This window comes from Mytilus galloprovincialis, chromosome 12, assembly GCF_965363235.1.
Source record: "Mytilus galloprovincialis chromosome 12, xbMytGall1.hap1.1, whole genome shotgun sequence".
NCBI classification, from domain to species: Eukaryota; Metazoa; Mollusca; class Bivalvia; order Mytilida; family Mytilidae; genus Mytilus; species Mytilus galloprovincialis.
Genome location: NC_134849.1, coordinates 7,803,808 through 7,828,095, shown reverse-complemented (window position 1 = coordinate 7,828,095; position 24,288 = coordinate 7,803,808). Strand labels below are relative to the sequence as shown.

At 33.0% G+C, this 24,288-nt stretch overlaps 2 protein-coding genes across 2 annotated transcripts in view; both read left to right on the top strand.

Annotated features, from left to right (window-relative positions):
• Positions 1–6,877, top strand: part of LOC143055186 (uncharacterized) — a 27,564-nt gene extending 20,687 nt beyond the window's left edge. The window contains exon 6 of the mRNA XM_076228324.1: positions 6,833–6,877. Within this exon, the coding sequence (XP_076084439.1) occupies positions 6,833–6,877 (45 nt within the window). The remainder of the gene's footprint in view (positions 1–6,832) is intronic.
• Positions 1,458–24,288, top strand: LOC143054003 (uncharacterized). The gene is made up of 6 exons (XM_076226841.1): positions 1,458–1,566; positions 6,833–7,143; positions 8,105–13,593; positions 14,957–15,090; positions 20,891–21,078; positions 22,222–24,288. The coding sequence occupies exons 2-6, from the start codon at positions 6,942–6,944 to the stop codon at positions 22,707–22,709; spliced, it is 6,501 nt and encodes a 2,166-aa protein (XP_076082956.1). The 5' UTR covers positions 1,458–1,566; positions 6,833–6,941; the 3' UTR covers positions 22,710–24,288.

Below are 24,288 nucleotides of genomic sequence, written 5' to 3'. Positions count from 1 at the left end.
ATTACCTTTGGATCATTGTTAATTCCAATAGAACTTGATGCAAACAGTTTAACTATCCGGCAGTTGAAAAACGTTTTCACCAAACTAAATACAACTTGAATGTCAATTGAAAAAAAAATCAAGTGCTTTTAGAGCAGATTTTGCAAAATGAATCATACTAGTATATAAAATGTATAAAAAAGGGGCAAAAAGTGCAGAAAAAAAGGGGTAAAAAAGTTATAGGACGAAGAAGAATAGTTATAGAATAAGTGAAGAATAAAGTTGCTAAAAAATTAACAAAAAGTGAAGAATAAATTAAGGGGCTTATAATATAGAGTAGAGAGTACAGGGGCGGATCCAGGCATTTGAAAAAGGGGGGGGGGTGTCTCAACCCAGAGTAAAGGGGGGGGGGGTTCCAACTATATGCTTCCATTCAAATGCATTGATCGGCCAAAAAAGGGGGGTTCCGAACTCCGGACCCCCCCCACCCCCCCTGGATCCGCCAATGGAATATTGGGCAAAAAGTGAAGAATAAAGGGACAAAAAATAAATGATTGAGAAAATGGAATACAAAATGACGAACATGAAACGAAGAACCCCATCCACACCCTTTGATATAGAGTTCCATGTTCTATAAAAAATAATGCAATGTATGTCATTTAATATAAACATGATAAAAGAAAGAAATTTCCAATCGGATAAAGTTTTTTGTTGGTTCCTCATCTGCATGCCGGGGTGTATACAAGCTACATGGGGGATAGCCCATGTGGTGCTATTACAAGTTGTAATTAAGTAGCAGGGTCTATCAATCTGGCGCTGGAATAAACTTTAGTTTGACAAAATTTTCACCAAAATGCTTGGGAATGAATGAAATTTTAGAAAGAACCAGTGATAAAATTCCATCAAGGGATAAAAGTAATAAAAAAAAAATATATCCTGGGTAAAGCGATATGTTCCTCATGTCATGAGCATTATTGAAGGTGTTTAGATGGGGTTGGTAGGTGCATGGTAACTTGATCATGTTGATTGAATTCTAGCACTGTAAAACTGTCAGTCAAGTTGACTGACCAAGATTGCTCTGAACCAAGAAATTGATTGCATAAACACTACGGATTCGGCATAAAACATATTTTTTTTGGGTACATCTGGGAACAGTATATAATAATATATATGTTCCTGGGTACATCAATCACCTAGTGGGAGGAGACTAATTACAGACGGCGGCCTCAGTTCAATTTCGATTGATTGAAATAATTGATAATTATAACAATAAACATCTACTGCTGGTTATTTAAACACTTTTAATAAAATGCTGATACTACCCATATGAAATTACTTGTATTAGTTAGTTAAAATATACAAGATGAGTCCTCTCTCGTGCAACCTCTGTCTATAGATGGGGCGACTATGAATTCAGGGTCGAGTTTGCTTAATTTTGTAAACAACTTTATTCTCGTTTCCCGCCTGGTTTATCCTCGCGTAGCCAGCTCGTACTATGATCACTTCATGAAGAACCCAGGCTAAGCATGTTCCCTGAAAAAAAACCTTTGCATAGCTACCTGAATTATTTAAGACAGGATTGAGAATGTATGCAAGTTTTCTTTCGCAAATGATAGATCTATGTTTCTTATATATGTAGGACTCAAATCTATGGTGGGTTCCAAATCTATGGCAGATTCCTAATCTATGGTAAATGTGACGTCATGCCATCCCAAATCTATGGCAGATTTTTTACAATCCTAATCTATGGCAAGTTTTGTAGTTTCCTAATTTATGGCAGATTTTTATTGTTTCAAAATCTATGGCAATTTTTTGCAAATGGAAAACAATTAATGCTGTACATTTTCAACCAATGCCTTGTCTTAAGAAAGAGGAAATATACGACAACGGGAACATGTCTATAAACATTTGTGAAATAAACATTCCATAATGGTCAACAAAAAAAGTCATAAATTATAAATTCATAAACCTTAATACAGACTTCAAGATGAAATGATGTGCTCTGTAAAAAATAAACTGTTTTTTTTTCAATCTGTGCATGGTATCTGTTTAATCCATTCACTAAACCAACTAATAAGTCGTTTAACAAAAAAGAAGACCGCTTTTTGTATATAAAAAAAAATAATAAAAAAGTAACAAATAAAAATAAAGTACAGTTTGAATTTTGAAATAATATTTATTTCAGCGATATCGTTAATTCATCTTTTTTATTTGATGTGGATTTAAATCAAATTTGTATCCGGTAATTTGATCTTTCACATGATAAACTTTGCCAGCCGTATACCGTAGAATACTACCAGAACTCCTTTTAAAAATATGCGATACTAAAAATAGCGGTGCCCTTATTCATATAAAAAAAGAAGATGTGGTATGATTGCCAATGAGACAACTGTCCACAACGCAGGCATTGACCGGAACAGCACATCTTGTCCCTCTTCGGAAAAGTAGGTCATATTTTCCTTTAAACCACCGGCAAATTTTTGTCAGGAAAATAATATTTATTTCAGCGATATCGTTAATTCATCTTTTTTATTTGATGTGGATTTAAATCAAATTTGTATCCGGTTATTTGATCTTTCAATTTATAAACTTTTCCAGCCGTAAACCGTAGACGACTACTACCAAAATCATTTTCATAAATATGCGATACTGAAAATAGCGGTGACCTAATCACGGGCATTGACCGGTACAGCACATCTTGTCCCTCTTTGGAATAGTAGGTCACATCTTCCTTTAAACCACCAGCAAATTTTTGTCAGGAAAATTACTTCATCTTGAATGGTGTTCAAGTCTATGGGTTCCGCCATCGTTAGCGGCGGCGAAGATGTAATATGGCGTTATTCAATTGTGACGTTATATGTTACTCTCTGTAGATCTGCCATAGATTTGGAGAAAACAAAAATCTGCCATAGATTTGAGTTGTTTGGCGTTCGTAACGTCACGTTTACCATAGATTAGGAATCTGCCATAGATTTGGAACCCGCCATAGATTTGAGTCCTACATATATATTCGCTATATGTTATCAAGGACGTATATTGTTAGTTATACGTCCTTGGTAACATATAGCGAATATATATAAGAAACATAGTACAAACTAACTAACTAACTAATTTTATTCAGTATAAAATCCAGTAAGAATGTGACCTTATTTGAGGGTAGTAATGGGGGTATCTTCTTGACAAATAATTATAAAAAAACCTGGCCAAATGATGAAAACAGTAGTTTTTGGTGCATAATGATAAAATGAAAATAAAAAAATCGACTGATTTAAATTTTTATTGAATCTTGATATTTTTTTCCCTAAAATACATGTAACAGTAATGAGGGGGGATAGGACCTTTATCAGGAATCCGGGATCAGGTGTTTTTGGGGAAGAAGGCTTCAAGCCGTCAATCCCCAATGGGGTTGACCAGAGTGACATTCCCTCACATCATTCATTCTGTTTTTATAGTGTGGAAAACCCCCCAACAAATCTTACTGAGAATGATGAGATGGGGAGACACAAATGAATAAATTGACTTTAAACACTTTTTTACACATTTCCCTTCTGTTTCTCTCGAAATTATCGTATATTGAGCTCTCCTTTACACTATTTACGTTTCTTTTACAATCCGGAAAAATCAGTATGACGAGATATTCTAAATATATCCAACCTACATTATATTTTATAGTGACGTCATTGTTGGAATGCCACACTACGCATAAGCAGGGATATCCTTCACTGGTTATTTAAATCATTCTCAAAGATTGTGCACTTATTAAAAAATAGTATTTGTTAAATTTAAACATAATGATGATTGCTGTAGATGATTCAAGCATCAACATGCAATACTTTAATTTGTAGGTCAACAACTTTCAAAGTAAACAGGAAGTCCGAGGGGCTACATGAGATCGGGGAGAGAAACGATCTTTTCTTTTTTTTTCTGTAAAACTCTGTTTTGAGAATCTTCCTCCAATTCAGGAGCACCTCAATTTACGAGCTAATTATCCACTGAAATAAACACTTAAAATGTGACATTTAGTATAGATAACTAGTCTTCCATTAAAACTAAATTTTGTGTACCAACATAATCATTGTAATAGTTACAAAAAAAAATACAAATGTTGCATTTTGTAGCTTAAACATATTTCTTCATGAAATTTTACAAATATTTCAAAATGTAGGATTTGGAAACAAGCTTCACACAGTTTACATCAATCATATTGTTATTTTTATTAGTACCTGTATCCCTGTGATGAGAGATGTAACTGGGAACTTTATTAATGGAAATTTAAAACTGATTAGATTTTTCAGTCCTAACTTTCTTAAGAAAAAAATTAAAAATCTTAAGAGTACTGTCACAAAAAATGGAAAATGGCCCTAGCCTGCAGTTCTGTCGTACACTATTAAGATTTCAAAAATAATTGTAGTTGTTGTTAAATGACAGAATTCAACTAGTTGAATTTTAGATAATTAACTATCAACTTTAATTGAATGTTTAGATTTAGAAGATGCAGATCTCTTCCATTGGTTTAAATTGAATCCTAAACTAAAGAAACGAAATTACATTAAATAACAATTGATTCCAATAGTGTCAACCTTCCACATGTTCTAGCTCTTCTTTTTTTTCATTCTTTATATGAAGACTATCAAAAGATAACACACCCCCCCCCCCCCCCCCCAAAAAAAAATGAAATAGAAACAAGGGTCGTCTTTCCCCTCAGAGCTATTCAGCTCTTTGATTAAGCTCGGGATTTCAGGATCCGGGTTCGAATTTGGGGACCTCAGGATTTCGTATTTTCAAGCCCTGGAATTCAAGATTTCATGTTTTTAAGCCCGGGATTTCGGGATCAGGACCCCTGCTACCCCCTCCTAGTAATGATAATTATTAAGACCTCTGACGAAAATTTTTAACCTATTTGATGCATAAAGAAGCGGTAAATGAAATTTCGACAGTACTACAGGTCATCCATGCCCTCATATTGATATATTGTGTAAAGGGAGGTGTTTTTAAGTTGTGTATTTCCCATGTCATTTCGACATATTTTAACCAACCAATTACTTCTATCTGCCTAACGAGTTGAAAACTAGATCCAGAGTCTCTGATCCTTCATATTTGGCTTTGCAAAACTTAATACCAGCAAGTTTAATTTTACACCAGTCCATTTTAAAGGGACATAATACTGTTCTAATACAATAGGTTTTCTAAATCATAGTCTTCATCATCAATAACATTCTTTCATATGATGAAGACATAATCTTTCTATCAGTTTAATTGAGGTTTGGAGCTGGCATGTCAGTAACTGCTGGTAGTCCTCTGTTTATTTATGTACATTCCCTCTGCAAATGTTTGCACATGTCCAAAGTCAGGAATCTGATATACAGTAGTTGTCGTTTGTTTATGTAATTTATACATGTTTCATTTTTCTCATTTTTTTGTATAGATTAGACCGTTGGTTTTCTCGTTTGAAAGGTTTTACCCTTGTAATTTTGGGGCCCTTTAGAGCTTGTTGTTTGGTGTAAGCATTTAAGGATCTGTGTTGAAGGCTGTACATTGATCTACAATGGTTTTCTTTTATAAATTGTTATTTGGATGGAGAGTTGTTTCATTGGCACTCATACCACATCTTCCTATATCTATGTATATTTGTCATTTTGCTATTTCTTTTATGATATATATAATTAACTATTATAAAATCTTACTCTGTCTTCTTTTAAACTGAGTTGTTCTGTATCCATTACTCTCCCTGCAAAACTAATGAGGTTCAGTACAGGAAAATGACTGGGGTCCAATAACATGAAGAGAGGAAAGTGTGAAACTGAATACTAAAGAGTGAAAATCATAGTTGTATCAAATATAATAAGCAAAGAACTAAATATATGACCAAAACTATATAACCAATCAAATATGACTCTGGCACATGATTGCTGTGTGTTTCTTTATTCTACATTGGCTAGGAGTATAGAGGAAGGGTTGAGATCTCACAAAACATGGTTAACCACACCACAGTTTTGGCCGGTCCCAAGTCAGGAGCCTTTGGCTTTTGTTACAGTAGGCCTAGAGAGTTTGTAACCCAAACTCCATACACTGAAATAATTCCTGGTGTGACACCAGGAAACTCTGCCATCCCTCCCTAAATTCTCGGAGAAATTTTGGAGTATTCCCTCTGACTACTGCGTAAATTCGCTTCCTTTTGTTTATTGTATTAGGTGACCTATTGTATTAGCAACATCTCTCCCAGTCCGATGTGATGCGGTGTCACACCAGGTAATTGAAAATTAAAATCCAAGAAAAAATGAGATTGTTATTGTCGGCACTATTTGATTGACTAATATTGTCCTAATAAATTTCAGTACGATTTTTTGTTACATCAATTGGATTATCTCCCTATTAAAAAAAAATGGTTTAAGTTGCTCTTTTTAAATTCTTGTATTAGGGCAATATACAACTTCCGAGTTCGATGCATTTCCATCAAAAACTCTGGTATTAGTGAATGTCATTTGTGCATTTAGCGGCGTCGTCACATCCATTTCAATGTTGAGCGAGTAGTTAGAAAACTATAATTATTAACAAATTATTCGGCAAATTTGAAAATCAGCTCTGCTGTCATCAGGGAATTGTCATTAAGTACCTACAGAACAACCCTTATTTCTAGTTTATCCTGCACAATGACGATCACTAAGATGCTTGATGAACGTAAATAGTGCAGGGATACAGGCGACCCCCTCTATCTGGTAAATGACGTCATAAAGGCGCGTATAATTGACACGTTTTTTTCTGGTGACGGATGAACTCAAAAGTGGTCTATTGCACACTGTGTAACTTATAGTATACTTACATGTAATAGTAATTATTCATTTATTAATTTCAGGTACATGCTAAAGAATCAATTAAAAGTTTGCTGGGAGCTGTATAATCCAGAACTTTTCATTTCTAAGATGGCTTAATAAGTGACAGAGTAAGGAGAAATAAACACCAAGATGGTAAACTGTGACCACTTATCTCCCTTAGGAGATTATCTCTATCAACTGTACAAAAGTCAGGTTCTATGTGACCTGTCAATCATAACTAGAACTGGTACAACAGTCCTGGCTCACAAACTGGTAGTAGCAGCATTCTCTGGAGCAGTCAGGACAGAGGTGGAGAAATGGAAAGATTTACCTCAAGTGTCAATAGTTGTAGGTAAGTTCAAATAGAGGTTAGAGATCTTAGAATTCATCAAACAAGTTCAGAATTTACATATACTTTTTTGATTTATTTCCATGTGTGACATTCAAAGAAACGTGGCTGGCATGACAAAAAGTTGGAAGAGGAATACAGGTCCACAGGTCACTACACCACAACATATTAGTCCAGCCTGACTACCCTATAAAAAAGAAGATGTGGTATGATTGCGAATGAAACAACTCTCCACAAGAGCCTAAAGACACAGAAATCAACACCTCTAGGTTACTGTACGGCCTTCAACAATGAGAAAAGCCCTTACAGCATAGTCAGCTATATAAAGCCTCGAAATGACAAATGTAAAACAATTCAAACAAGAAAACCAATGGCCTAATCTACATGTATGTACAAAATAATGAACTAGTCTGTCAGCATTAATCTAAAGTCTACTTACAGTTTGAGAGATTAATTTTTGAGAAAAAAAATGTTTTGGATGTCAGAATATAGGTTCTTATTATTGCCATATTTCCATGGTTCAATAATAAATTTGCTTGATTGGTTCAGTTTTTTTATTATGACAAAATGGTGTATAAAGTACATGTAAGTGTAAAACATATCAGTTGCATTTTCATGAATTACAGACATTGATAAAAAAAACATTTACCTTGGAAGAGTTGTTAAAAAAAGTTATTAAAGGTACATTTATCAACATATGCTCCAAAATCATTCGCTGATTATTATATATTGTTTATTTTCAATTTTTCCTTCTCTGTGTTCCAGTTTGACTACATATAAGACTTGTTATATGATTTTCACACTTTTTTTAGACAGTCAGTTTTATTAAAATCATACACATCATTTGATAGATAAAAAAATCTAGTGAATGCTGTTCTGGTGTTGATGAATTGAATTTGTATTTAACTGTTTTAAAAAGATATCTTTTTTTCTTATGGATATGGTTTCTATTTTCTTTTAATAGATTGCGAAGTTGCAGTCTTAATGGAATTTTTAGATTATATGTACACTGGAAATCTACATCTTAGTGAAGAGTTATTTCCCTTGCTACAGAATGTAAGTCATGGTTTACAGATTCCATCACTTCAAAAATACTTGGAAGAATATCAGGCAAGTTTAACAAGGCCAAGTAATGGAGATGATGCACAAGAAGGGGAAGTAACTGGTATAAAAAATGATTATGTAGAAACTATTTCAGATATATCTGAACAGACAAACATTGGAGAGTCAAGTGAAATAAGGGAGATAACTAAGAAAACAAGTGGTTTAAATGGAGACTGTAACTTTATCAGTGAACAGACATGCATTAAAGAGTCAAATGAAGTAAGGGAGGTTACTCTCATTACAAAGGAAGAAAAGGGAACTAATTCAGATATATCTGAACACACAAGCATTGAAGAGTCAAATGAAAGGGAGCTAACTGTCATTATAACAGAAGAGAAAGGGACTATTTCAGATATATCTGATCAGACAAAAATTGATCAGCCAAATGAAGTACAGGAAATAACTGTCATTCCAGAGGAAGAGAAGAGAACTAATTTAGATGAAAAGAAGAATATTGATCAGTCAAATGAAGTAAGGGAGATTACTGTGAGAACAAATTGTGTAAATAAAGACTGTAATTCTGTCAGTGGAAAGGTGAAAAATGGAAGAAATTTAGAAATGAATAAATCATTTGACAGTCAAAGTTTTGAAATGTGTGACAATTTAGAGGTAGCAGATGATGACACTTCTGCTGATGTGAATGACAATGTTGCATCATGGGAAGGTGGGATAGAGGTCACTGATGAGTCCCCAAGGACAAGTAATATGCCAAAGCAAGGGAAACAAGATAGTCTGATCAAAGAGTCATATGTACTGCTAGAAAGAATTGATAGTCTTGTCCAACCTAGAGACTGTAACAAGACTTCAGGAAAAATAGATCATAGCATTACCCATGATACCTCTGAACATAGTGTCATAGCATCATCTTTTCTAGTGAAAGATGGAAAAAATAAATATACATTGGATGCAGAACATTTGACAAACAGAAAGAAGAAAACTATCAGACATGATAGACATAGACTTTTAATGAATCACTCACAAAATTCATTTAGAAAATTGAAACCTACCATGAAAAAGTTTAAAAAGAAGAGTTTGGCTGAAATGTTTGTTTGTAAATTGAAGAAACTGTACTCAAAACAGTATAAAGACATACTAGTACAAAAGATCGGATATTCCTGTAAAATCTGTAAGGTTTGGGATAAAAATGTATCTCGCATCAAACTTCACATAAATTTGAAACACAGAAACATAAAACCAAGAAAGTTAAAATCTACAAGCAAAAAAAGAAGGAAATGTAAATCTAAAAAAATAAGTAAACATATGCTTGAAAAAAGAAAGAAGATGATGAAGAAAATTGAACAAAAAATAAAAAAAAATGAATGTTTCAGATGTGACAAAAGTTACTCAGGTATTCGTGCATTAGCCTCTCATCTGATTGAAAAACATAAAATAAAATCTGACAGGGTGCAGAAATTGACCGGCTATCCAAAATATTTCAAGTACAAGAAATTTTCTAATCAGAACTGCAAAGAATGTAATATAGACTTTGATTCATTGAGTGATTTTAGAGCACATTGTCGAAGTGTTCACAAGAAAAAACGTTTAGATCCTGATATAGCTTGTTCATATGAAAATTGTTCGGAAAAATTTCTACTTGAATCAGAACTTCTTGAACACATAGTTGAATTTCATAAAACTCATACGAGAAAAAGTGTTGAGCATATGACCTTAAGGAGAGGTGAGGTCAAAGATTCACATGGTGTTGAGTCTGTTGACAGAAATAATCTCTCAACACCGGAAAAAGAAGCAAAACAACAGAAAATATCGACCGGTTTCTCACATAATGTTGATGTAATAAAACAGACAATGACATGCGTGGATTGCAAGAGAAAGTTCACGAATCTACGTAACCTCTCAAGTCATTTACAAAGTATACATATGTACACATTTGAACAGGCAAGGGAAGTAACTGGGTATCCATCTTTCTTTAATAAAAGAGGACACACAAAGAAGGTATCGAAAAATCAGAAATTTCAGAAACACACAGGAAATCTTAAAGAATTACAAATGACACAAGACACAACTGATAAAGAAAGTCCTGCAAATGAAAAGTTACCAACGCCTACCTCAAGACAAATTTCTTTGAATCAGAAGAAGAAAATCAGTAATGTTTTATTACCATCAGAGAAAGACAGATGCGTTGAATGTCCCAAGTCGTCAATTTGTACACAAAAGGTAATAGAAAAAGAAAAAAAACATCAGAAAACATCGACAGGTTACTCTCAGAAAGTTGATGTGATAAAACAGACAATGACTTGTGTGGATTGCGAAAGAAATTTCACCAATCTACGTAACCTTTCAAATCATCTCCAGAGTAGTATACATAAATACACATTTGAACAAGCAAGGGAGGCAACTGGTTATCCATCTTTTGTAAAAATAAAAGACACTTCTGGGAAAGAAAGTTCTGAAAATGCAATAGAAATTTTTACCAAGGCTATTGAAAGTCAAATTTCGTCATATCCAAAGAAAGCAATCAAGTACAAAGTTCTAATACCATCAAAAAAATACACATGTAATAGATGTCCAAAGTTGTCAGTCTGTAGAAATAAGTTAATACATAAAAATCATAGAGAAATAATACATAAGAAAATACTTGTTTCAAAATTGTTTGCTAGCCAACTAGTTTTAAAGAAACATATCTGTCAGAGCTTTTCATGTATAAAACATCTTTCCAAAAAGCCGTTCCAACAAGGTTCAGTAATTAGTATGTTGGATTCAAACAATAGTGACTCTCCTGGATCCTTGCTGAATCAAAGTAATGGAAATCAGAAAAGATGCAAAGGAAACCAGTTTACCTGTTTGAAATGTGGATTATCTTTCCAATACTACAGCAGTGCATCATTACACTTCAAGAATAAACATGGAAATCTTCAGTTACGACAACGAGTCATTTCTTCCAGAATGAAAAAACATGTGGACATGCGTTCTTCAATATTTTCTAGAGAGTCATGTTTACCTAAGGAACAGGTAGAATTCAATGCAATAAATAGAACATGTTACAAATGTCAAAAGACCTTTTCATCTAAGCGAAAGTTCTCCCGCCATTTGAAAAGCACCAGATGTCATACTGATTACTTACCATTAAAGCAGACAGGCTACACACGTAAAGTTGACATAAAAAAGCAGACAAAAACATGTGTAGATTGCAAAAGAAGTTTCACGACATTACGTGGCCTTGCGAACCATCTACAGAGTAGTGTACACATGTACTCATTTGAACAGGCAAGGGAGGCAACTGGGTATCCATCACATATTAAAATAATAGATTATACAATGAAGGTGTCAAAATGTCAGAAATGTTCTGTCCTATTTCCCACAATGAAAGATTTGAAAGCTCATACAGTTGCAGTACATGGTATTCCATGTAAATTCTGTGATGAAACATTTTCAAGTCCCTTTTCATTAAAAAGACATGGGTTTCGGAAACACAGAGAACATATTAAGGAATTCCAAATGATTACATATACATTTGATAAAGAGATGAATGAAGCATGTGATGGAGAAATTATCCACAAGGCTAGTATGGCTAGCGAAAGTCAAGCATGTGATGGAGAAAACATCTCAAATGATAGTACGGTTAGTGGAAGTCAAGCCTGTGACGGTGAAAACATCTCCAATGATAGTACGGTTAGTGAAAGTCAAGCGTGTGACGGTGAAAACATCTCCAAGGCTAGTACAGTTAGTGAAAGTCAAAGTTCATCATATCAGAAGAAGAAAATCAAGTACAAAGTTATATTACCATCAAAGAAATACAAATGTAATAGATGTCCCAAGTCATCGGTCTGTAGAAATAAGTTAATACATAAAAATCATAGAGAAATAAGGCATAAGAAAATACTTGTTTCAAAGTTGTTTGCTAGCCAACTTGTTCTAAAGAAAAACATGTGTAAAAATTGCTCATTGATCAAATCAGTTACCAATGACGACCTAAATTTGACCTCTAAGTCAGAAATAGAGGACATTGAAAAGATTTCAGAACCAAAAGTTGGACAGGAACCAAAAGTTATAGCACTAAATGAAATGTCAGCTGATGTAGCAGGTTTAACACAGGAACCAAAAGTTGTAGTGGTAAAGGAAAAATCAGCTAATATGATAGGTCTGACACATTATTTTAAAGGTGAAAATAATTCCCTTGAATCATTATCAGGCATGAAGTCAAACATAAGTGATCAATTAACTCTGATGGAAAATTCAGCCTTGATTGATCAAAATAACCTATTGGATACAAAAGATAATGACTCTTCTGGTTCCTTGAATAATTCAAGTATTATTAATGAAAAACAGAAAAAGCTCAAGAGAAACCAGTTTACTTGTTTGAAATGTGGGTTGTCTTTCCCTTATTACAGCATGGCTTCATTGCATTTAAAGAAGAAACATGGAGGGCATCAGCTCAGACAAAGAGCCATTTTCTCAAGAATAAAAAAACATGTCAGTTTACGTAGAGTTCTATTTTCCAGACACGCAATAGAAACAAATACTACCAATTTATTGTCAGATGAAAAAAGGCCAACAAAATGTGATATATGTGACAGGACATTTTCATGTGTTGATACTCTTGCCCATCATTTGGTCCACTATCACACTAACATGACTAAACGGGCAAGACAAACGTCAAGTAATGTGGACCCCACTAATATGACTAAACCAGCAAGGCGAACATCTAGTAACTTGGGCAAGCAGAGAATTACGTGTGTACATTGCAGGAAATCATTGAAATATCCCCGTACCCATGCTGCTCATCTTCAGATTGTTCATTATTATACTGTGGAACAGGCAATGGAAGTAACTGGATACCCTTCATTCAGGAAAAAAAAAGTTTACACAAAAAAGCCTACAAAATGTCTGAAATGTTCTGTGATTTTTCCAACCTTGAAAGAGTACAAAGCTCATGAAATGCTGATCCATAGTATTCCATGTAAAATTTGTGGTGAGAAGTTTTCAAATTCATGTCTTCTAAAAAGGCATTGGATTAAAAAACATCCAGAAAATGTTCATGACCTTGAAGAAATGAAAACTACATCTTTAACCAGGATCGCTGAAGAAGAAGAGAATAGAAAAGAAACTGTACAAATGTTTCAATGTGACAATTGTGATTTTACAACTAGAGAATTAAATGTGTTGTCATCACACATCCTAGAAAGTCATCCAGAGGTCAAACCGTGTTGTTTTGTCTGTGGATATGTATACAGTAGCCAAGACGATGTGGAGTTACACATGAACGAATGCAATCGTAAAACAAAGACGTATCAAGAAAAATGCAGTGTTTGTAATAAAAAGTTTTATAAAAGATCAAGTTTGCAGATACATCAGTTCAAGGAACATGGAATACAGCATCCAAATGTTAAGGTACGTATGCTATACAGTCATGATAGTACTGTGAATTCATTACTAATCTATGGATACCAATTTTTGTGGATTTCTTGGGAACAAGTCAACCACAAAACTAAATTTTCAATGAATAACAAATATTCTTTAGGCTTGTATGTAGACTTCGGCAAAAACACAAAAATTAATATCCACGAAAAAAGATTTCATTAATTCATTAAAATAGGTACGTAGTGGAAAAATGAATGAATCAACAGAAAAAGACTTGTATGACTTTTGACTCCAGAATTTTTGATTTTCTTCAGGTTATCTTCTATTGAAAGTTGAATAAAGCTTACAATCGGATCCATAAAGCATGTATAGGGAATTTTATTTTTTTACGTTTTTGATACACAACAATTCTAACGAAATCTGTAAATGTAAAAACTAAAGGCCTTATTTATCATGGATATGTACAAAAAATGAATGAAAAACAAATATGTAATACTTAAAGAAACAACAACCACTGAATAACTGGCTCCTGACTTGGGACAGACACATACATACAGAATAATTGTTAATGAGACAACTCTTCACAGGATACCAATTGTCAAAGAAATTTCAACTAAAGGTGACTACACCAGAGTTAGCGAAAAGTGTCAGTCCAAACGATTTCACCACCAAAATTTTGCATAGGACTGACACAATTTTAGTATTTTTCAATAGATTAAAAGAGAGGACCAGCAGATTTTTTTCAAGGACCACCAAGGGGAAAAAAATTTCACGAACTCTGCTTCACAGCCTTTCACAATGAACTTTAACAAAGATCATACTGCTTAGCAAGCTATAAAAGGACAGATATTAAACAATTTAAATGAGAAAAATAACAGCCTAGTTTATGTACAAATACTGTAAATTCAGAAATTATTGCATGCATTTATTATTGCGATATTGTAATTTTAGACTTAAATGCGATTTTATTTTAAGATTTTGAGAAAAATCCTGTTTTGGTCATATAAAATATTCCAATACGGAAGTTTAAATTATTGCTTTTACAACTCTGTTGCATGTTTCCCATTTAATAAAAACCTTGCAATAATTTCTGAATTTACAGTAAATGAAAGAAAAACAAATATGGAACACAGCAACAAACGACAACCACTGAATAACAGGCTCCTGACTTTGGACAGGCATATAGACCATTGTACATACAGAATGTGGCAGGGTTCCTGGTTTAACAAAATCTGTAGACAATTCAAATGCAAATTTGTATTGTCTAACACATAAGATTTTAGGTTTAATGTTTATGTATATATTTACATGTTTGAAATTAATGAGAATTAACACTTACACTAATAATTATAAATCTACAGCCCTAAATGAATTTTTAACTATATCATTTCAGAAATATAAATGTGATTTTGATGGCTGCAAAACCATCACTTACACATTAGCCAATTTTAATCACCATAAAAAAATGCATACAAGAGAGAAGAAATATTCTTGTGACGAGTGTCAGTTTATGAGTTCACAATATAGGTGAGTTCAGTGTTAATTATACTAGATTCTAATATGACGCACTTCTTACCTTTATAAAAAAAAACATGCTCTAACATGTCTAAATCCAATAGATAAAATTGAGAATGGAAATGGGGAATGTGTCAAAGAGACAACAACCCGACCAAATAAAAAACAACAGCAGAGGGTCACCAACAGGTCTTCAATGTGGCGAGAAATTCCCGCACCCGGAGGCGTCCTTCAGCTGGCCCCTAAACAAATATATACTAGTCAAGTGATAATGAACGCCATACTAATTTCCAAATTGTACACAAGAAACTAAAATTAAAATAATACAAGACTAACAAAGGTCAGAGGCTCCTGACTTGGGACAGGCGCAAAAATGCAGCGGGGTTAAACATGTTTGTGAGATCTCAACCCTCCCCCTATACCTCTAACCAATGTAGTAAAGTAAACGCATAACAATACGCACATTAAAATTCAGTTCAAGAGAAATCCGAGTCTGATGTCAGAAGATGTAACCAAAGAAAATAAACAAAATGACAATAATACACAAATAACAACAGACTACTAGCAGTTAACTGACATGCCAGCTCCAGACTTCAATTAAACTGACTGAAAGATTATGATTTCATCATATGAACATCAGGCACAATCCTTCCCGTTAGGGGTTTAGTATCATACCATCATAACATATATGAGAAGAACATAACCCGGGTCATGCCAACAACTGTTTTTAAAAAATATTGTGTTTAGTTCCGATGCAAAGACCTTATCAGTGACTCAATATTAACGCCAAAATATGCAATCTTTAATGACTTGACAACACTATCGTAATTATATCCCTTCTTAATAAGTCTATTCAAAGGTTTTGTAAGTTTCTGAGGTGAATACTGACACCTTTGTGCTTTATAAAGAATATTACCATAAAAAATTGGATGTGAAATACCTGAACGTATTAGAAGTCTGCATGTTGAGCTATATTTACGAATGATGTCTTTATACCGATGATAAAATTTAGTAAATGTTTTGACTAGTTTGTGATATCGAAAACCCTGGTGTAATAATTTTTCAGTAATACATAAATTTCTCTCGTTAAAATCTAAAACATTGTTACATACACGAGCGAATCGTACAAGTTGAGATATATAAACACCGTAAGATGGTGACAAGGGAACGTCACCATCTAAAAACGGATAATTAACGATAGGAAATGAAAAATCATCCCTTTTATCATAAATTTTAGTATTCAGCTTTCCATTAGTGATAAAGATATCAAAATCGAGAAAAGGGCAGTGGTCATTGTTAGTATTAGCTTTATTTAAAGTAAGTTCAACAGGATACAGTGGGATTTCCAGTGACACTAGAACAATAGAAAAGTCACTCTTCTTATGAAAGAGATAGAAAAGGTCTAAGAACAGGAGAGACAATTTACGCATAAAACTCGATATGCATAGGGATGAATATCTCTTAAAACACAAAACCATTATTATAACTTTTATACAACCACTATAAATAAAGTATATGTTAAAGCTAAATGTGTTAATATATGATTTTTTAATTGCCAAACATGCTGTTAATTGAACAACCTATTGTTCAACATAGGGGTGTGTAAAAAACTGCCAGATTTGACTGCATATTTTTCTTTTTTTTTTAAAAAAATATATATCAAACCTTAATAATGTAGCTTTCTGGGTATCCAATTTTTAACGTGTTCCGAAATGTAGTTTCGTCACAAGAATTTTTCAAAGTTGTGTCCTTTTGTCTATATGAATGTCGGTAAATTCGTATGATTGAGCACACCGACAAGTATATCGTTGGGACAACTCGATATAATGTAATCAATATACGTGAAAGATTACCTAATGTGAAGTTTATCAAAACCATCATAACATAATTGATCAACACATTATGTTTGAACAACATGAGTCCTACAATATAAGATTTAAAGGTGCATATCATTTACATTCAACGTTTTTATTGGATTTTTTTTTACTACAATGTAACCTCGAGGTTCAACGTTGATAGTAAAAAAAAATCCCAGAATTTTTTTGAATGATATTGTAAATGATATGAACCTTCGAATTCTTATAACATCGGAATAGAAAATATGTGATCCGAATTAACCATGCACGTGTGCTACAGAAGATTATGAACTTTTATGATGTACAGGGGGTAAGGGTTTTTCTTAAACAATATTATGATCCCAAATTTGATGAATTTTGTTGGCAATACTTTAATATACACACTACATATAGCAAAGTATATATTAAATCTCAATGTATTATAATTAGGAAAAATGTTTGACTCGGTAAAAAAAAATCTTCCCCCTCCCCCCGTATTGCATGTAATGGTTTAAACCTAAAGGATTCGCACTAACTGCCTAAAAGGGGTCCGCTCCAGTCTTGAATCAGTGATTTTGTTTATCATAAACAAAATATTGTCTCACACTGAAAGGGTCAGCCGGGCAACATGCACAGCCCGGATTGTCAAAACAACTAAGATTTACAAAAAACGATTACAAAAAAAAAACATCAGTTGAACAATCTTACTGGAATCTGATTATCTCTACTGATAAATAATGCAACACTAATGACACATTTAAGTTTTGGAATGATTTTATTCACAAAGAATGTTTCTCATTGGTATACATTTCTATGCTCTTGTCTTTTCAGAGTTTATATTGGAAATTAAAAATTGCTGCATGAAAGACACTAGCTCCACATTCCTATGCATATCAGTGATGCATATGATTTTATATGTACGAGAATCATTCCATAAAATATCCGTTTGATATCCTTTCAATGCATGACACTGTCTAGTGGTTTTTCTGCCACAATTACAAGGAAAACCTGGCTAAACTTGTGCTAAATCAAACACTTGAATCTTACATCGCTATTGATGTTAAGCAATTATTTAAAGGGCCATCCGGAACTGTTGGGTTTTATGCTGTCTTCCTTCCATACACACCATCGCTGCAAAATAATTTGAACATTCAATTAGATGATTATAATATTATTTGGCAATCCAAAGAGAACCTGAAAACATCAGACCACAATAAACAGAGACCCCAAAAAAAGCCAATTTTACTTTACAATGAAATTGAAAAAGTAGTTAGTTACATGTCAAATCATCTTTTGGCTGTCGACAAAAAATAAATAAAATCTAAATTTCGTAGCATTTTACCACCCCCCCCCCTTTTTTTAACTGAATTTGTTCAAGGTATGGTGGTTTTATATATACAAATGTTTTTATGCATAACGATACTTCCAAAGTTAAGTAAAGTACAAAAATTGAAAACCGGAAGTGAACGTCCTGTATTAGCCCTAGGACTAATACGGCTTTTCCCGCTTTTTATACGACCGCAAATTTTGAAAAAATTTTCGTTGTATATTGCTATCACGTTGGCGTCGTCGTCTGCGTCGGCGTCGTCGTCGGCGTCCGAATACTTTTAGTTTTCGCACTCTAACTTTAGTAAAAGTGAATAGAAATCTATGAAATTTTAACACAAGGTTTATGACCATAAAAGGAAGGTTGGTATTGATTTTGGGAGTTTTGGTCCCAACATTTTAGGAATAAGGGGCCAAAAAGGGCCCAAATAAGCATTTTCTTGGTTTTCGCACTATAACTTTAGTTTAAGTGAATAGAAATCTATGAAATTTTGACACAAGGTTGATGACCACAAAAGAAAGGTTGGGATTGATTTTGGGAGTTTTGGTTTCAACAGTTTAGGAATTGGGGGCCAAAAAAGGGCCCAAATAAGCATTATTCTTGGTTTTCGCACAATAACTTTAGTTTAAGTAAATAGAAATCAATGAAATTTAAACACAATGTTTATGACCACAAAAGGAAGATTGGTATTGATTTTGGGAGTTTAGGTCCCAACAGTTTAGGAATAAGGGGCCAAAAAGGGACCCAAATAAGCATTTTTGTTGGTTTTCGCACCATAACGTTAGTATAAGTAAATAGAAATCTATGAAATTTAATCACAAGGTTAATGACCATAAAAGGAAGGTTGGTATTGATTTTTGGGAGTTTTGGCCCCAACAGTTTAGGAAAAAGGGGCCCAAAGGGTCCAAAATTAAACTTTGTTTGATTTCATCAAAATTGAATAATTGGGGTTCTTTGATATGCCGAATCTAACTGTGTATATAGATTCTTAACTTTTGGTCATGTTTTCAAATTGGTCTACATTAAGGTCCAAAGGGTCCAAAATTAAACTTAGTTTGATTTTGACAAAAAATGAATCGGTTGGGTTCTTTGATATGTTGGATCTAAAAATGTACTTAGATTCTTGATTATTGGCCCAGTTTTCAAGTTGGTCCAAATCTGGGTCCAAAATTAAACTTTTTTGATTTCATCAAAAATTGAATAAATTGGGTTCTTTGATATGCCAAATCTAACTGTGTATGTAGATTCTTCATTTTTGGTCCCGTTTTCAAATTGGCCTACATTAAGGTCCAAAGGGTCCAAAATTAAACTAAGTTTGATTTTAACAAAAATTAAATTCTTGGGCCTCTTTGATATGCTGAATCTAAACATGTACTTAGATTTTTGATTATGGGCCCAGTTTTCAAGTTGGTCCAAATCAGGATCTAAAATTATTATATTACGTATTGTGCAATAGCAAGTCTTTTCAATTGCACAGTATTGTGCAATGGCAAGAAATATCTAATTTCACAATATTGTGAAATAGCAAAAAAAAATTTAATTAGAGTTATCTTTCTTTGTCCAAAATAGTAAGCAAGAAATATCTTATTGCAAGATTTTTTTTTAATTGGAGTTATCTTTCTTTGTCCAGAATCAACTTAAATCTTTGTTATATACAATATACAATGTATATTCACTTTTTACTACCAACTGATAAATTTAAATAATCTTTACCATTCAGTGATAACAAGCAGTTTATTTTACATCTTAATATTTTATGATGTATTTAAATGAGTATAGTTATTGTTGCAAACTCCATTAGAATATTTTAATTGAGATTAGTTTTGGAATAAGGGAAAGGGGGATGTGATTAAAAAATTGGGTTCAATTTTTCTCATTTGAAATTTCATAAATAAAAAGAAAATTTCTTCAAACATTTTTTTGAGAGGATTAATATTGAACAGCATAGTGAATTGCTCTAAGAGAAAACAAAAATTTTAAGTTCATTAGAACACATTCATTCTGTGTCAGAAACCTATGCTGTGTCAACTATTTAATCACAATCCAAATTTAGAGCTGAATCCAGCTTGAATGTTGTGTCCATACTTGCCCCAACCGTTTAGGGTTCAACCTCTGCGGTCGTATAAAGCTACGCCCTGCGAAGCATCTGGTTTTTTTATTGGTACTGTTTTTTTCCGTATTGGCCCTGTTCGAAGAACAATATTTAATCTTGATTTATATCGACAGTGGAACATTTTTAGTATTGCACATGCTGATTTATCCGTATTAGGGCTTATTTGCTCATATCATTTAATAAATAGAATTATTAAACAGTTAAAGGCATGCCTTCTATCTTGCAGGAAATACATGATCTTGAGCTTATTTACAAGGTTCATAGATTAAGGGAAGCTACCATTTACATTAAAGGCTTTAAGGGGGATATTGTTTTTTCAGAGTCTGAAATTTTGTTTGTTCAAAGTGCGATCAATTTATTTTGTTTTTCTACACTATCAATCTTTTTTTTCCCCTTCAATATTCAACTTTAAGGTATGGGGGAAATTAGGATTTAGAATATTTTTTTCTCATCTGCTTGACAAGAATATTTTTTAAATGGTTGTTCCCGTATCATTATTATTGATTTTTTTTATTAAACAAGCAGTATTTTTTCCAGTCATTTATTGAGACATGTAAGGAGCGTACACAGACGGTTGAGACCACACTTATGTGAGAGTTGTGGCAAGGCTTACTCAGCCAAGAAAGATCTAATTCACCACATAGCAAACACTCATACAAGAGACAGCCACAAGTTCCAGTGTGAATATTGTCCTACCCAGACTACAACAAAGAATAGTCTTCAGAGTAAGTTGTCTCCCTTAATTCACAGTAAAAGAAACTCTAAACATATTTAACCCTATGGTGTGGCAATGGTCACTTTAAACATTTAAATCCATCACAGAGATTAATGCTGGCTCATTGAAGAAATTGTTAAGGAGGGTCTTGATTTGGAGGTCTTTTTTTATACTATTTCTTTATTTTTTAGACCAGTTTTTTCTAATCTATAATTATTTGGTCAATTTTTCACAATGCCCTCATTAATTATGCCCCACCTATGATAGTAGAGGGGCATTATGTTTTCTGGTCTGTGTGTCCGTTCGTCTGTCCGTCTGTTCGTTTGTCCATCCGTCTGTTACACTTCAGGTTAAAGTTTTTGGTCAAGGTATTTTTTTATGAAGTTGAAGTCCAATCAACTTGAAACTCAGTATACATGTTCCCTTTGATAAGATCATTCTAATTTTAATGCCAAATTAGAGAATTTATTCCAATTTCACGGTCCAGTAAACATAGAAAATGATAGTGCGAGTGGGGCATCCGTGTACTGTGGCCACATTCTTGTTTTTTCTCTACCTATTTGTATGGCCTTTTACAGGATGTAATATGATAACCCCTTGTCCGTCCATCCATTTGTCTGTTTGTCACTCCTTCATCAGTATGTGTTACGCTTTCACCAATTTTTATGAAACTTTGTAAAATGTTTATATATATATGTCCCTTGTCCAATTTTATACATTTTCTGAGATATGGGATTTTATTCATAAAAAAGCAGACAAATGACATTAAAAAAAAAAAAAGTTTTTTTTTTTTGTTTACGCAAAATGTGATGCTATCCAAAATTTCTGGGGAGAACACTGTTATTCCTATAGCTACTAACTGTATAAAAAAAACATTTAAAGTACAATAACAATACATTTAACTTTCATTTATTCCTATAGCCATTAACTGTATAAAAAAAAAACGCATTGCAAGTACACAATACATTTAACTTACATTTATTCCTATCGCTATTAACTGTATAAAAACCCATTTAAAGTACACAATACATTTAACTTTCATTTATTCCTATAGCCATTAACTGTATAAAAAAAACCCATTAAAAGTACACAATACATTTAACTTACATTTATTCCTATAGCCATTAACTGTATAAAATTAATGTTCTTACAGATCACTTATGGCATCAACATAAGGTCAAGATGGCCGGTGATGAGCGTCAGTACTTCCAATGTGACCAATGTACTTATCAGACTCCAAATAGAAAAATATTTGCCAATCATATGAACAGTCACAATAACGTCAGGAATTACATCTGTGATCAATGTGACGCCAGGTTTGTGACCATGAAGGTATTAATTACTCATATGAAGTTCAAACATTCTACCAAGGACCAACATAAAGTCTGTAGTCAATGTGGTTATAGAGCAAAAACTAAGAATTCTCTTAACCTGCATATACGAGTTCAGCATCAACTCAAAGGAATAAAGCCATATAAATGTGACTATTGTGATTTCAGGTGTGCCACTAGTGGCAACTGTCGTAAACATATCATGGGCAAGCATAAAGGTTCACCAGTACATTATACCTGTGACAAGAAATATTTGGAAAAGGCCAGAAATGAAAGGAAGGCTGGAAACACTAATCAGTTGTTTGAGTAGACTGTGTTTTAGTCACTGATCCTTAGACATGTAAGACTGCAAATGTTACTGTTTCAGAGACTGGCCATTAGAACATGTAATTGTTCTTAAATCAGGATGAACACTCAAGAAACAATGTATAGATTCTCCCAAATTTTGACTAGCTCCAAATGTCCAATAATTTTAGAAATAAGTCTGACATGTTTTATCTTTTTAAAACTGATTGAAATTCAGAAAGCAGAAATTATTTAAATAAGTTTTAACACAGCCAGTTAAGTGTGGAGAACACTTTTTTTGTTGGGTTTATGTCAATGTAGCATATGTGTTTAACCACTCAATCATATACAATGTATATAGATATTATAAATAAGAAGATGTCGTATGAATCCTCATGAGACATCCTATTCACAATGTATAAAAAGTTAACAATTATAAACTTACTTATAATGAATACATTTACAGGTCATTCATAAATTTATCATATATATCATGTTTATACATATGTCTCAATAATGAACACAGTTATAAAAAATGCAAAATCTTTGTATTGTACATAAATCAGATGGTTATTCTTTGTGTTTGAATTGTTTTAGATTTGCCATTTCGAGGTCTGTAATAACTGACAATGCCATTTGGAATTTGCCCATTGCTTAAGGCTGTACATTGACCTATAGGTGTTAACTACTATGTCATTTGGTCCCTGATTAAGTTCATCTCATTGGCAATCATACCTCATCTTCTTATTTTTATACGCCCTTATTTTAGACGGGACGTATTATGGTATACTGTTGTCCGTCCGTCTGTCCACACTTCGGACAATAACTCAAAAACACTTTCACCAATTTCCATGAAACTTGAGTGAATTGTTTATATCTATTGACGTGAGCTCCCTTTCGTTTTTTTTTTATTTCAGATTTTAAGTTTTGGATTTATGGGGCTTTATTAAAAAAAAGGGGGGATTTTCAACACTTCGGACAATAACTCAAAAAGGTTTTCACTAATGTCCATGAAACTTTGGTGAATTGTTTATATCTATTGATGTAAGCTCCCTTTCAATTTTTATAAATTTCAGATTTTAAGTTTTGGATTTATGGGGCTTTATTCATAAAAAAGGGGGGATTTTTTTAACACTTCGGACAATAATTCAAAAAGTCTTTCACCAATGTCCATGAAACTTTGGTGAATTGTTTGTATCTATTGATGTAAGCTCCCTTTCAATTTTTTTAAATTTCAGATTTTACATTTCCATGTTATGAATTTTTATGCTTAAAAAAGGGGGGATTTTCTAATTTTGGGACAATAGCTAACACTTTCACAAATTTTATGCAACTTTGATAAATTGTTTATATCTATTGACATAAGCTCCCTTTCCATTTTTATAAATTTTAGATTTTATGTTTTCTTAAGTAATGAATTTTTATACTTAAAAAAGGGGGATTTTATGCAACTTTGGTGAATATAGTAATGTAACATCCCTTTTGATTTGTATAAATATCAGATTGGTTTGTGATTCTGTAATATTTAGAATAACTTAGTCTATTTGATCTCATCTATAACTTTTATATAATGTAATTGCCTTAATAAATATAAAAGGTACTTA

Excerpts from the sequence above, each read along its gene's own strand:
- LOC143054003 (XM_076226841.1), top strand. The coding sequence starts at position 6,942 with ATGGTAAACTGTGACCACTTATCTCCCTTAGGAGATTATCTCTATCAA. Across the intron at positions 7,144-8,104 it reads TCAAGTGTCAATAGTTGTAG|ATTGCGAAGTTGCAGTCTTA; the intron begins GTAAGTTCAAAT and ends TTCTTTTAATAG. Across the intron at positions 21,079-22,221 it reads AACAAAGAATAGTCTTCAGA|ATCACTTATGGCATCAACAT; the intron begins GTAAGTTGTCTC and ends ATGTTCTTACAG.